This window comes from Cricetulus griseus, chromosome 7 (assembly GCF_003668045.3).
Source record: "Cricetulus griseus strain 17A/GY chromosome 7, alternate assembly CriGri-PICRH-1.0, whole genome shotgun sequence".
Lineage (NCBI taxonomy): Eukaryota > Metazoa > Chordata > Mammalia > Rodentia > Cricetidae > Cricetulus > Cricetulus griseus.
The window spans coordinates 47771303-47786030 of NC_048600.1; the positions used below are offsets into that span (position 1 = coordinate 47771303).

General features: G+C 50.3%; 1 protein-coding gene across 1 annotated transcript in view; it reads left to right on the forward strand.

The window, feature by feature from the left end:
• The window catches only part of Stk10 (serine/threonine kinase 10), an 89735-nt gene that overhangs the window by 46885 nt on the left and 28122 nt on the right, over positions 1-14728 (forward strand). The window contains exons 4-7 of the mRNA XM_027425195.2: positions 128-277; positions 8230-8302; positions 9347-9541; positions 9992-10073. Coding sequence (XP_027280996.1) covers positions 128-277; positions 8230-8302; positions 9347-9541; positions 9992-10073 — 500 coding nt within the window. The remainder of the gene's footprint in view (positions 1-127; positions 278-8229; positions 8303-9346; positions 9542-9991; positions 10074-14728) is intronic.

A 14728-nucleotide genomic window follows, 5' to 3' on the forward strand; every position in this document is an offset into this window, starting at 1 on the left:
TGACAGGATTGGTCTATATGCAACAGACCCCTGGTGATGCTCCCCACTGTTGGCCTGTGGCAAGCTAGGAAGGGCCTGGTGCTGGCCTGGCGCGTGCCACTCAGTGACAAGTATTCCTCTTTTCCAGAGCTAGACCGAGGCCTCACCGAGCCCCAGATTCAGGTCGTATGCCGCCAGATGCTGGAGGCGCTCAACTTCCTGCATGGCAAGAGGATCATCCACCGTGACCTGAAAGCTGGCAATGTGCTTATGACCCTTGAGGGTGACATCAGGCTGGGTAAGAAGGGCTTCTGGGTGAGGGCCTGAGGGGCAAGAGGTGTCTAACTGCAGGTGTCCTGGCTGGTGGTGCCACCTGGCCTTTGCAGCAGGCGAGGGCCTAGGCCTGATGATGAGTATGGGGTCCTCACTCCCACAGCCAGCCCTACAGCTTTCAAGGCCCCAACAGTTCTCCTCGTTCTTGGACCAGAGGCTAGTCTAGCGCTTTTCAACCAGGGTCAGGGAACATTTGGCAACATGGAGACAACTGGGCCTGAAGGTGTTGCTTGAACCTTGAGAGCCAAAGCTGGGGATGCTGGCCGCACTGTGGTATATACACTAGCCAGGATGCCAGAGCCTGGCCCTAGCTTCCAGTTTAACAAACTCAAATGGGAAAGATCCTTTATCTAGGCACTTTTACCCACTGAACCATCTTGCTGTTCCCCCCCCCAAATATTTTCAATACACTATTGGCTGAATCCACAAATACACCCTTGAGTGTGATGATGGAATATAAACCAAGTATCAAAATTGATTTTTTTTGGGGGGGGTCTCTTCTTTCTTTGTATTCTTCATAAGTTTGTTTTGTTTGGTTTGGTTTTGACTTTTCCAGGCAGGGTTTCTCTATGTAGACTAGGCTGGCCTTGAACTCAGAAGTTTGCCTGCCTCTGCCTCCTGGGTACTGGGACTAAAGGTGTGCATGTCCAGCTTCTTTGTGAGTTTTTAGCCAGACAGCACATGTGCTCCCGCTGTTTCCTGTTGCCATTCGCCAGAGGTGTGGCTCTGAGTGCCACTCATGCGTCCTTCAGCATCATTAAGTACTGTGCCTGCTTGTGAGTCTGCCGTTTGATGGACGGCAAGCACATGCTTATCACACAGTCCCCAAGCACAGGAGGGTCAGGTGAGAGAGCCCGGAAGTGCCTCCAGCTTCTTTATCTGGTCATGTCCACCACTGGTCCAAGGTGTCCGTCAGCCCTTGTGCATGTACCCTAGTGGCTTCCCTGGCCTTTGTCTTTCTAGGGAACCCCAATCTTGGAAGATAATGACAAGATCTCATTCCACATTTCCCATCATCACCTTTGAGATGGGGGAGCCAGACTCCGATGGGCCTGGTTCAAATCCTGGCTCCGCCACTTCTGTTGTGTGGTCCGAAGATGATTATCAACCATTAAGAGCCCAGCTTTTATTAGCAGTGTGGGTATAACAGTGGATCCTCCTTGGAGGGTTATGGTGACAGTAAGGGTAAAGTGACAGTGCTGTCATACTGGGCAGGTGCTGGGCACCTGCTCCTGCCTTGTGACGAGTATTTGCGGCTGTCTCGGGTTTCCGTCTTCTGAAGCTCTCTCTGTTGTCAAGTCCGGCATGGCTCCAGCTGCCCCATTCTGGACTGACAGATTCTGTTTGTGTAGAGAGAAAATCTGCAGCCTTAGGACATTGGGATATTGGCAGGGTATGGCCTCTGTAACTAAAGGATCTGCATTGTCCCCAAAGACACAGATCACCTACTTTTGAGCCTGGTTTTCCACACTCAGAGTGCTGCCAGTGGAATGGGGGTGACTTAATGCAGCATTCCACCCTGTCAGCCCTACACAGCTGAGAGGACCAGCAAACATGTGACCTCTGTCCTGCTAACTGCTATGAGATGAGGGTCTCCACTCTCCAAGCCCCTGCATGCCTCACCCAGGTGCTCCTTGGGGAAGATGAGGCGAGTCCTTCAGCTTCCAAGGTCTTTCAAGTGCCAGGCAGAAGTGCTGACTGTCCAACAGTGCAGATGCCCAGCCTGAGACTAGAGGAATTGGAAGTTGGTAACAGTGGTGTCCATCTTTGCCATTGCTCCTTTAGTCTGGTTACAGAGGGTCCTGGCCCAGAAAGGCCCCCTGCTGTGCTGGAGGCCTACCTAATAGCCCAGCCGGGAGCCAGTCACCTACCTGCCTCTCACCCAATCCTTTACCTCAACCAGCACCCCTGACTCCTGCTCCAGCAGATTGGGGTCCTAGGTCTTTACTGTCTAGTATCCCTCCCCACTTTTCTATGAGAATACACCCAAAACCCGGGTGGTGGTGGCACATATCTTTAATCCCAGCATTTGGGAGGCAGAGGCAGGTTCGAGTTCGAGACCAGCCTGGTCTACAAAGCTACACAGAGAAACCCTTTCTCAAAAAAACAAAAAAACACCCAAGTTGGTAAGGGGATGCCCAAAGCCCCAGATAGCACCAAACAGTGGACATCAGCAACTAGAAATGATATAGCAGGGTTATCACAGGGTTATTGTAACAAAGGTTACATGAATGTAGTCTGTCCTAGTCAGGGTTACTATGGATGATGAAACACCATGACGAAAGCAACTTGGAGAGGAAAAGGTTTACACTTCCGAAGCACTTTTCATCATTGAAGGATGTCAGGACAGGCACTCAAGCAGGGCAGGAACCTGGAGGCAGGGGCTGATGGAGAGACCATGGAGGGGTGCTGCTTACTGGCTTGTTCCTCACGGCTTGCTCAGCCTGCTTTCTTATAGAGCCTAAGACCACCAGCCTAGGGATGGCACCACCCACAATGGGCTGGACCCTGTCCCACCAATTACTAATTCAGGAAATATGACCAGGCTGGACTTGAACTCAGAGATCTACCTACCTCTGCCTTTCAAGTGCTGGGATTAAAGGTGTGTACCATTACCACCCAGCCCTACTGCCTGGTCTTATGGAGGTATTTTCTCAATTGAGGATCCCTCCTTTCAGGTAACTCTAGCTTGTGCAAAAATGACATAAAACTAGCCAGTCCACGGTCGTGTCCCTCCCCCCCTTAGCAAGGTTGATACTGTTTTGGGCTGACCATGAGTAACAAGCTGAATCTACAAAAAGCTGAATTGCAATTAAGGGCCACAGTAGCTGCTGCACTGTGGGCCAGTGTTGAAGACCTGGTAAACTTCATCCTCAAAGGCCACTGACTGCAATTTATGAGGGGTACAGAGTTTAATTCTCTGTAGTCTACAGAGTTTAATTCTCTTACCCAGTGTCACACAGCTAGCAAGAGAGTTCCAATCGAAGCATCTGGCTGCAAAGCTGACATGCAAGCCACTCCACTCGTGTAAACTCTTTTGGGAGCACGTGGTAAATATGACCGTCTCCCGTGTTTGAAGTCAGCCAGCCAACCAGTGCTTTTCTGTTAAGGACCAGATTGGAAAAAAGAGTTCCCTTAGGAGATGTGGTTGGTTACAGCCACTCATAGCACTGTTAGGCTTCCCTGGCCTTTGTCTTTCTAGGGAACCCCAATCTTGGAAGATAATGACAAGATCTCATTCCACATTTCCCATCATCATCTTTGAGATAAACTAGAAACCATTGGAAGTCTCAGTGTCAGTAATACTAGTGAAGGGCTCTGATTGGTTCAGCTTCTAGTCAGTCTCTGGCATGGAGGGAAGGGTCAGGGTCCACTATGGAAGTCCTTCCTTTCAGAGTTATGGTGGGCAAGATGGGTTTTTCAGAGGGAGAGAGGATTTGGCCAGAGAAACAAGCATTGTTCTCGGTCTGTGCGAATCATGTAGGAGTGAGGGCGCCGAGCAGGAAGCGAGCTCAGAAGACTGCGTTTGCAGTTGAGGTTTGGGGTGATGGAGGGAGGAGAGAGGCAAAGAAAGCAGCAATAGGCCGCTGAAGATAATGAGGAGCCTGTCAGCAAGCAGGCTTTGTTAAGAGGCTACATGTAGTTGCCCCCAAACTTTTAGAAAATAAGGTAGAAAATTTGTCACAGTAGACTAGTCCTTCTGGTTTGGTGGCTGGATAACAAAGACCGGGTTTAACAGATGAAGAAATTGAGGCCCAGAGGAGTGAAGCACTGTGACCACATTGGCATCTTGTCACCTCTGTGCCTGGTACTGTTGCTGCCATGACACCTCGGGGAGAGCAAACCATTCTGTACTTAGGAGACACCTGGTGCTAATGAGCCCAGCCTGGCTGGCCACTGGCTGCTGTGACCCTATCCGGCTCCAGAGGAAGGTGTCCTTTGGGAGCACTGGGCAGGGCAGGAGCCTCCCCTCTCTTTTTCTCACCCCTGGTCCAGCAGGTCACAGCCTTGCTTCTCTAGGCTTGCTTTCCTGTCGGCCCCACAAGGGGCCTGGCTGCTGTCATGTGGTGTTTTGGATGGGACAGTTTTTAACCATGCAGTGTGGGAGCCCTGGTGCCGCTCCGACCGCCACCCACACCGGGCACCTAATCCTCTCTATACTTTCTGGTTTCTGGTGGGAAGCTGTTTCTGTGTTGTGCTGCCTGTGTTGGTCACCTGGGGTCAAAGCAACAGAGTTTCTCACGTATCATCAAACATTTCAGCTGGTGTTTGTTTTTTGTTTGTTTGTTTGTTTGTTTGTTTGTTTTGTGTGTGTGTGTTTAACATGTTTTTATCCTCAAGAGAAGATAATATTTATACATGTATAAAAAGTACTTCAAGTGTTTGGGGATAGTGGAACTTGCCTTTAATTCCAGCACTCAGGAGGTAGAGGCAGGCAGTGTTAGAAGCTAGCCTGGGCTTCATAGAAAGAGATAGGGGCAGAGCCAGGGAGAGGGGAGCGCTCCAGAGCCTCAAGGTATTCATCATGACCCCATTGGTAGTGAGAAGTCAGAAATGAGCATGTGTGAATCCAGAAGAAACTAATGTCTGTGTGTTTTTGTTCAGTTTTCTATGTGTATGGTGCTGGAGCTCAAGCCCAGGGCGTACTGAGCTTAGTATGTTGGGTAGAGAGAGGGAAGCACTTTCAGTGTATCCTCGCCCTAGGCTGTCTTTTTAAATATATATTTTTCTTTTTAGCTGAAACACACACTTGTGGAGTACAGGGTGACATAGACAGCGATTGCCATGGTCATCACCTCAGCTGTTCAGTGTTTCTTAGAAAAACGTTTTAAATTGGTCTGATTTTGTGGCAGTCAGTTATTGTCATCCTGAATCCCTGCATCAGAGCATTGGCGGATCCACCTCAGGCCCACCCTTCCCCCTCCTTCCTCCTAGCTCCCCCCCATCTCATGCCACTCAACCCCTCCTCCCTCCCAGCTCTACCCATCCACCCTACTCACCCCTTCTCCTTCTGGGGACTCTCCACCCCACCCTACTTCTGGGAGAGCCTCATATAAGTGGGACCATGAAGACTTTTTTTCTTTATGTTCCTGACAGGAAGTTCTTGCCTGCTTTTTAAAGCCAGACAGTATCTGCCTGTTTCGCCATATCCTCAAGTATTGACCACAGGCATCATTTCATACACATGCAAATCAGGTTACCTGTGATAGCTCTGGGCTGGATATTAAATGTGTCACCTTGTGTTTCCAGCCAGCCAGACATTCCAGGAGGAGCTTGCCAGCTCCTGGCTCCTGGAGCCTCCTACTGTGGGGAGTGGCTGGGCTGTGAGGCCTCATTTAGCTTACAGTGCCTCAGCTCCTTCCCTCCTGCTCCCATCATGTACACCCCCCAGCAGAGTGTAAAGTCCTCCTTCACCACATCCTGTGTTTTACATAAGAGAAAATCCCCCAATAGCATCGCTAGATGTGTTTCTGTTTTCTGAACCGTGAAAACAGCACACTCCATCAGAGATGTTTTAAATTGTGTAAAGAAAAAGAATAAATAGATCAAGGGCCTCTGTGCTCTGTCCCCATCTAATCCCCACATCCGGGGAGGTGACCACTGTGAGCTTGAGTGCAGCTGAATTTGGGGAGGCTGGTACATGTAGTGTACAAACGTTCTTTAAATGCAGCCGGCATCACGTTGTGTGTGCTGTGTGTCTCAGAATGTTACAGGCAAGCTGCTGGTCTGATGCATCCAGGCTCACTCAGCCTTGCTCTTTTTTAGGGCTACATGCTATTTCATAGCTGAGGAGCCGCTTAGCTTAACCACTTGCCTCCAAACTCTGGCAGTGAGTTCAGGTGCTTCCATTTGTCAGTCTTCTGAGTGATGCTTCTGGAAATATCTGTCTTAATTCTAAATCTGTAGACATCTGTAGCCAGAACCAGGATTGCTGCCAAAGACATACAGTGGGGCCTCCAAGGAGGCTTGCTGGCACAGGGCTGCTGCCTGGCCTGGTGACCTACATGGTGGAAGGAGAGAACTGACTCCTGAAAGTTTGTCCTCTGATCTCCACACGCACACTGTGACACTTACCTTCCCTTCACACCCTCACATAAAGATAAAAATAATAAAATCTGATAAGGAATTTAGGGCAGGAGAGATGGCTCAGTGGTTAAGAATACTTAGTACTCTTGCAGAGGACCTGGGTTCAGTTCCTAGCACCCACATGGCCACTCATAAGCACCTGTAACTCCAGTCCCAGGGGGTCCTCCTCTCATTTCAGAGACATCAGGCATGCAGGGATGCAGATACATACATGCAGACAAAAACTCATACACACAAAAAAAAATAAAATAAAAAAGTGGAACATCCAGTATCCTTGCTTATCCACAGGGGAGACAATCCAAGATCCACAATGGGTGCCTGACAGAGCTGGGGGTTCAGGACCCTTTGCATAGTATTTTTTTCCTAGCCATACACGGAGGTGAAATTTAGTTTGTAAATCAGGCACATAAGAGATTAATAACAGTATTTAGTGGTAAAATAGAACTATAATAATGTATCATGATGAATGTTGTTTAAAACCTATTACTTAACTTCTAGAGTTTCCCGTGTAATAGTTCCAGACTGAGATTGACAGCAGGTAACCAAAACCATGGAAAACCAAGCTGTGGGGTGGGGTAGCGGGGAGGCTGCAGGTGGCTGTGTTAGCACAGACTTTCCAGAAAAGTTTGTGTGTTCCCTTAGCTGTGACTATGCTCCTCTAGCTATGACTGCTCCCTTACCTGTGACTTTGCTCCTCTAGCTATGACTGCTCCCTTGGCTGTGGCTGTGCTCCCTTAGCTGTAACTACTCCCTTAGCTGTGACTGTGCTCCCTTGGCTGTGGCTGTGCTCCTCTAGCTGTGACTACTCCCTTAGCTGTGACTACTCCCATTAGCTGTGATTGTGCTCCCTTGGTTGTGATTGTGCTCCTCTAGCTGTGACTGTGCTCCTCTAGCTATGACTGCTCCCTTGGCTGTGGCTGTGCTCCCTTAGCTGTAACTACTCCCTTAGCTGTGACTGTGCTCCCTTGGCTGTGGCTGTGCTCCTCTAGCTGTGACTACTCCCTTAGCTGTGACTACTCCCATTAGCTGTGATTGTGCTCCCTTGGTTGTGATTGTGCTCCTCTAGCTGTGACTGTGCTCCTCTAGCTATGACTGCTCCCTTGGCTGTGGCTGTGCTCCCTTAGCTGTAACTACTCCCTTAGCTGTGATTGTGCTCCTCTAGCTGTGACTGTGCTCCTCTAGCTGTGACTACTCCCTTAGCTGTGACTACTCCCATTAGCTGTGATTGTGCTCCCTTGGTTGTGATTGTGCTCCTCTAGCTGTGACTGTGCTCCTCTAGCTATGACTATGCTCCCTTTTTAAAAACAAAACAAAACAATATTTAACTCTTATCTTATGTGCATTGGTGTAAAGATGTCAGCTCCCGTGGAACTGGAGTTACAGTCAGTTGTGAGCTGCCATGTGGGTGCTGGGAATTGAACCCAGGTCATCTGGAAGAGCAGCCAGTGCTCTTAACCACTGAGCCATCTCTCAGCCCCATGACTGTGCTCCCTTAGCTGTGATTGTGAAAATGTTCCCTCAGTAAACCTATTGGCTTTCTTGCTCCAGATGTGTGGTCAGGGCAGTGTCCCTGTCTATCAGGGACAGTCTGTGACCTTGCTGCCTTGTTCTTAACTTATTCAAAACTGGGAGAGAGAAATCATGCTTTTGGGCAAAGTGCCCATCTCAGCAGCAGCAGGCTCACTTAAATTTTAACACTCTTGTTTGCTGGATAGGAAATGTCCTGCAGGCTGCACCCCTGAGTCTGGTGCGAGCATCCCCAGATCCACACCTCAAACTGGGGTGGAGAAGAATCCCTCAGCTATTTCATCTGAGGTTTTTGTCTTGCAGCTGATTTTGGTGTGTCTGCCAAGAACCTGAAAACTCTGCAAAAGCGAGATTCCTTCATAGGAACACCTTACTGGTGAGTTGTGAGGCCTCTGAGGAATTGGTTGACAGGCTAAATATCAAGCCTAAACCCTTGGTTGCCTCTGGGTGGATTGTATGTGGGTGGCAGGATGCCAGTTCAGGTCCCCCCCAACCCTCCCAGTGTGGGTCCAGCCTCCACTTCTCTGCTTAGGACCAGTTGCTTAGTTTCTCTGTACCTTTTCCATAAAACAGGATTACAGTGGAAAGCACCCTATTAATATAAACTAAGCTGGGTCCCTAAAAATGGCTTCAGTTCTTGGTTTGATTAACACATGTACTGAGTTCCGGGTGCTGGGCTATGGGTGGGGACGGAAGAACAATGTAATTTCTGTCCTCATGAAAAATCTCCCTGGACCTCTCTTGCCTGTTGTGTTTCTTTTTTCAAAACTATAACTTAAAAACATGTGTGAAAAGAAAGTTCTCTGGTAGAGGAAGATACCTGAAGTCTTGCTTTGGCCGCAGTCTGTAGACATGTAGCTCCGAGCACCCATTCTCTCACACACTCAGTGCATGCTTGTGGTCCTCACCCCAAGCCCACAGCTCTCTTTCTCAATTTCACACCTGATTACTTTGTGTCCTGTTTTTACAACTCACCATGGTGTTCAGCCCCTTCCTGGCCTGCTTATTACTCTTAACTCTTTCTCTCCCACCCCACCCATTATTCCTTTTTCTTCTTTCCCTCTCTCTCTGTGCTGTACTATTCAGTCCACCCCAATGTCCCACCTTGTTTTTGTTTTTGTTTTTGTTTTTGTTTTTGCTGGAACCTCCCCCCCTCTGCCCTCACCCACCTGCCCCTTCCCCAGGACTCTGTTCTGGAATGCTGCTGCCACCGTGTGGTAGGTTCCAGGAACTGCAGCAGGCCGTGGCAAGGGGCTCATGAAGACCCTTGAGGAAGACAAATGGATGCCAGTAATTCAAATCATGCCTTCAAATGCTGCCAACCTCCAGTGTGGAACTGGTGGTGTTCCAGACCCTGAGGCTACAAGCAGCACTTACAGGGGCCCAATTCTTAGCCCTTATTGTTCCTTGATTGGCTCAGGATGGCCCCTGAGGTGGTGCTCTGTGAGACCATGAAGGACGCCCCCTATGACTACAAGGCTGACATCTGGTCCTTGGGCATCACGCTGATCGAGATGGCACAGATCGAGCCCCCACACCACGAGCTCAACCCCATGCGGGTCCTGCTCAAGATTGCCAAGTCGGACCCTCCCACACTGCTCACGCCCTCCAAGTGGTAAGGAAAGGACAGCTGGGTACTTACAGAGGTCTGAAGTCACTCCAAGGGGACATGAGGTAGGCACGTGACACTGGGGTGTGTGCCTGCGGTATCTGGCTCTTGGTACAGCAGACTTCAAAGTCGGGGATGTCGGAGCTGGGGTGGGGGGCAGAGCACCTGAACTACCTGCCTGAACTTGGTGCAGGAGACATGAGAGTAAGGCCACTTAGCCAGTATGAGATCCCATTTTGTCCCAGGACACGGAGAACCTAAACAGCCCCAGCAGCCACTTGGCTTCTGACCTGATCTGGACAGTGTTGTCCACAATAAGAAGGGTGTCACGTAGACCCTGTCTCCGCTTTTAAGCAATGGAGGCCCCTTTGTTCTCAGAGTGTTGTTTTGGGAAGACACCCAATCCTGGGCACATGGTGACTGAGTTATAGCCCACTCCTACTCCTGTCCTCCCAGGTCCGTGGAGTTCCGAGACTTTCTGAAGATAGCATTGGATAAGAACCCAGAAACCCGGCCCAGTGCCGCGCAGCTGCTAGAGGTGAGTGGAGGTTAAGAGCAGTGAGCCCTTGAAGGGTGGTGGTGAGGACAAAGTGACATGCATTCAAGTACGTACCTCAGCTGAGGCACGATGCTCAAAGAGTGCTCCATGTGTTCAGTGTATTATTAAAAGGTGAGAGGAGATGAGAAGTGGTGGCTCACACTTCTAAGTGGAGCACTTGGGAGGCAGAGACAGGAAGACGACTGCAAGTTCAAGGCCAGCCTGGTCTACATAGCAATTTCCAGACCGGCCAGGGCTACATAGCAAGACCATCTCAAAGAAAAAGAAAAGAAAGAAGTGGGCCATAGGGGGATGAGGGGATTCCGATTTTCCTTTCACACTTGTGATTCAAAATCAAAATGAATATGTGACAGGCCCATATTCAATGAATTGTGTTTATTTGTGGGATGGAGCCACTGTCACTGTCAGATGCAAAGAGTCAAGCCACTTGGGGCCAGTTGCTTCCTGTACACACACCTCCTGTGCTGGAGCATCCGGCCGGCCTGACATTGTCACAGCAGGGGCCAGCTGTCCCACCCCACATGGCAGCCCGGAGCCTTAGCTGGAGCCAGGAATTTCCACTTCCTAGCTGAAGCAGTGTCTGCCCGGAGATTCTCAGTGTGCAGTGGAGGAAGGCACAGTGCAGAGGGAGGAGCTCTACCTCAGTTTACCCAGCACCTGTTTCAGTATAGGCTTGGAAGAACACTCTGATCTCCCAGACCCAAGGACATTGGGCTCACAGAAGCAGTCCCTGCCTGAGGTCACCTGATTCATGGCTGTGGGCACCTCAGCCCTGTGTCTGTTGCTTCTGTGGGGCTGTCACTCTTTGTCCTATTGTGTCCCACATGGCTAAGCCACTCCTGCTCCAAGGGACTGATGGTTCAGTCACTTCATGTGCACAAATGTCACTGGGCCAGTGTCCTGCTGCTGTTGGTGGCCCAACTCTGAAATTAGGCACCTCTAACATGGTATGTGAGGGTTTCAGTCTGTGCCTCAGTTTCTCCCTTTGTCAGAAGGCTAGGCAGTGAGAGTTTGTGTGCCACATTTTTAACATGGAAAAGCATTTCCCTCGTTCATTTGTTCTAACACTCACCCACAGCCATTTGGCAGCAGTTTCCATGGGTTCAGAAGTAGCAGTGAGCTCAGGCCTTGTCACTCCTGTCATTCCCACCCTGTCTGGATCCTGACTTCCCTGGCCTTCCCCTCCCCTCCCCTCCCTCCCCTCCCCTCCCCTCCCCTCCCCTCCCCTCCCACTCCTCATTCCATCTGCTCCTTTACTTACCCGCCTTGCACAACTGATGAACATGGTAAGCACTGGTACTTTCTGCCCCCTTGACTTGCTGTGATCAGAGCCAGCCTGTGGGGGCCCCTGGCTTTGAGCCTCTAGTGAATTCACCCCTGACCTTTGTCCCTGTATCTCCTTGGATGCCCAGAGTCACTTCAGCCTTGCCACAGCCATATAGAGCACTTTGATCCCTCCTCAGGCACACTCCACAGTGGCTGCCCATCTCCAGCCTGGCTCTCTCTCTCATTCTCCACGTCTCTCCCATCATGGATACTCTTCCCTCTGTCTTCAGAACAGGCCCAGAACCTACCACCTCCATGAGGCCATGTCAGAGCTGCCTTGCCCTTCACTCAATCCATGGCTTCGTTACTGGTTGCTGTGCCATTTCTGAGTCTGTGCTCACAGGGACCTTGTAAGCCAAATTCGTGCCCTTCCCGCTAAACAGAACCCTACGGTTAGCATGGCTCCTACTTGCCCTTCTCATTGCAAAGACAACTTACCAGGTAAAGGCAGCATAGAGGAAGGATTTACTTTGCTTCCTGGTTGGTGTGTGTGTGTGTGGGGGGGATCTCAGTCCTCCAGAGTGGATAAGGCCTGGAAACTGGAGGGGACTCTGGTCTTGGCCATGGTAGCACATGGTGAGCTGTTTGCACAGCAGTAGGAGTGAGAGAGTGCCACTATGAACGGGTGGGTGTGACCTTTCAAGGGGTACGTATAGTGATCTTCTGCCATCCAGGCTGCACCCCTAAAGGTCCCACAGCTTTCACAATATCACCACAAGCTGGGGACCAAGTATTCAGAACATGAGCCTGTGAGGACCCTTCTAGATTCAAACCCTGACAAGAGTGTTGAATCTCTGAGGACAACAGCCTGGCTCACAGACATATCCCTAGAGCGGTGCCTCACATGCAGAGAACCCTCGGCAAGTATTTGCTAAGGAAACCGACTTAAAGTTTACTTGATTAACATTCTCAAACACTCTACCTGCTATTCCAGACACTTAGCAGCAGATGTTAACTAAGGTAATGTCCACAACAGCTTTGTGTAGTAGGAGCTGAGCACTCTCTTTTGGGCAGATAAGGAGCTTGTAGAAGGTCATGCAGCTGTGACAGCTAGTGTCCTCATTCTGGCCACTTGACTCTGAAGTCTGTGCTCTCTGCCACTCTGCTTCTAATGAATAGAGGAACGAAGAAAGGCCCAAAGAAGGGCTGAAGAGATGACTGTGATCCACTCGTCCATAGGACCCAGGTTTAATTCCCAGCACCCACATGGCAGTTCACAACTGTCTATAACTCTAGTTCCATTGGACCTGTCGCCCCTTTCTGGTCTCCACAGTCACTGCATGCACATGGTATACAGACATGCACAGATAATGATAACCTGTACACATAACATGAAAATAAAGGCTAAGAAAGAAACAAAGAGAAAAGATGCAGGCTTGGGGGACATACTTTCATCTCTTTCTCTGTCTCTGTCTCTCTCACTCTCTGTCTCTCTCTGTCTCTGTCTGTCTCTGTCTCTGTCTCTCTCTCTCTCTCTGTCTCTCTCTCTCTCTCTCTCTCTCTCTCTCTCTCTCTCTCTCTCTCTCTCTCTCACACACACACACACACACACACACACACTAGTGGTTTCTAAGTGCATAGAAAGAAAATAGACTCACTTAGAAAGGGCATCTGTTTCAGTGGCAGCAGAGATCCTGGCCAAAGAGAGGTGCCAGTTGGCAAGCTGTATGCTGCTACCTCCATGCTGGCAGCTTGAAGCCCTCAGCAGAGCTGGCTCTGAGCAGCCACCCCTCTTCCTGGAGGGGTAGACAATGAGGCCAGCTCTGATCTGCCCTTCTGGTGGCGGGGGGGGGGGGGGGACTGAATGCCTGGACCAACCTGCTTGGTGCAGCACATGGAGTTTTTGCCCACCCTGGGGAGGTCTCGGGTCCAGCTCTCTGAGGGCCTCAGCATTTGAGTTAGACAGAAATGTCTGTCTATACCCATGTCTAGAGGTGGTGGACTGATGCAGCGCAGGCCATATTGCCTGTTACTTGTGTCTCAGAGCTTTGACACACATCAAGATCTGGTTAGCCTTGGCAGGGCTGCCACACACCAGCCGCCTGCCCCCGGCCCCCTGCAGGGAGCTGCCCTGTTTAACTGGCCCTCCTCCTCCTAGGGACCTGGAGCTCTGGGCAGGCAGAACAGATGGTTCTTCTCAAGAGCTGCTAATTTGGTCAATATGTGGGGTGCCCTGTTGAAAGCCTTGTACCCTCAGAAGTCTGGACCTGAGCTGGTTTCTGCCACGACTGCTTTAGCTGCTGTGGTCCAGTGCCTGCTCAGGTGGTGTGTTACAGAGCTCAGAAGCTTCGGGGACCTTGGAGGTTCTCCTCATTCCCAGAGAATTGCGCTCTAGTAGAGGAATGACTAGGAGAGTGGAGAGACTTCATGAATGGACTGCTCCCCTGCTCATGCTGTGCTGCTGGTGGCTATGGTGGTTGTGATGGCTGTGGCAGTGATGGTGGTGGTGATGATGGCGTTGGTGGTGATGGTGGTAGTGGTGTTGTTGGTGGTGATGGCAATGAGGGTAGTGATGATGGGGGGGATGGCGGTAATAGTGATTATGATGATGGAGTTATAGTGATGGTGATGGTTGTAGTAACGGTAACAATGGTAGTGATGGTGATAATGGTGATGGTTGTGGTGGTGGTAGTACTGGAGATGACAAGATCTATGCTGTTTTGAACACTTACTATAGTGCACAGAACAGCCATACAGTTATCCCCACTCTACAGATGAGCAAAACTAAGGCACAAAGAGGATCTCCTGACCTGTGTTGACAGTGGGAGCTGGATTTTACCCAAGTGGCTTGGCTCTGTCACCTAGTCAGCACACTTAACCCTGTCCATCCTGGTGACTTGTTGGTTAGTTCTATGAATAGCCATTCAGGACCTCTGGAAGCATGCAGCAGCCAAAGTAACATACTACTGGGTAGCAGAGCTTCTGAGAAGTTAAACAGAGGATGGCTCTCACTGCCCCAGGCTGTCTATGCTGCTCTCACTGCCCAGGCTCCCTCTCAGCATCCTGTGCCTGTCTCCCAGGCACAGCTGGAGGCCCTCCTGCGCTTCCTCCACCCTCTAAGCCCAAGCCTACCTCGGGATCTTCAAAGGCCATACCTTTGCCCAACACTCTTACTAGGAGTTTTCCCTAACTTTCTCCCACAAGTCTCCCAAGGTCCCAGTTTGAGTGTGACACCTCCCTTCTCAGAAAGACCCCCCCCCAAAGACATAGGAAATTCCACCAGGCTCCTGACCATTGTTCTGTCATGGGCCTTCTGACTCCTTTGATGAAAAACCCGACCAGACCCTGGCACATGAGCTCACATCCTT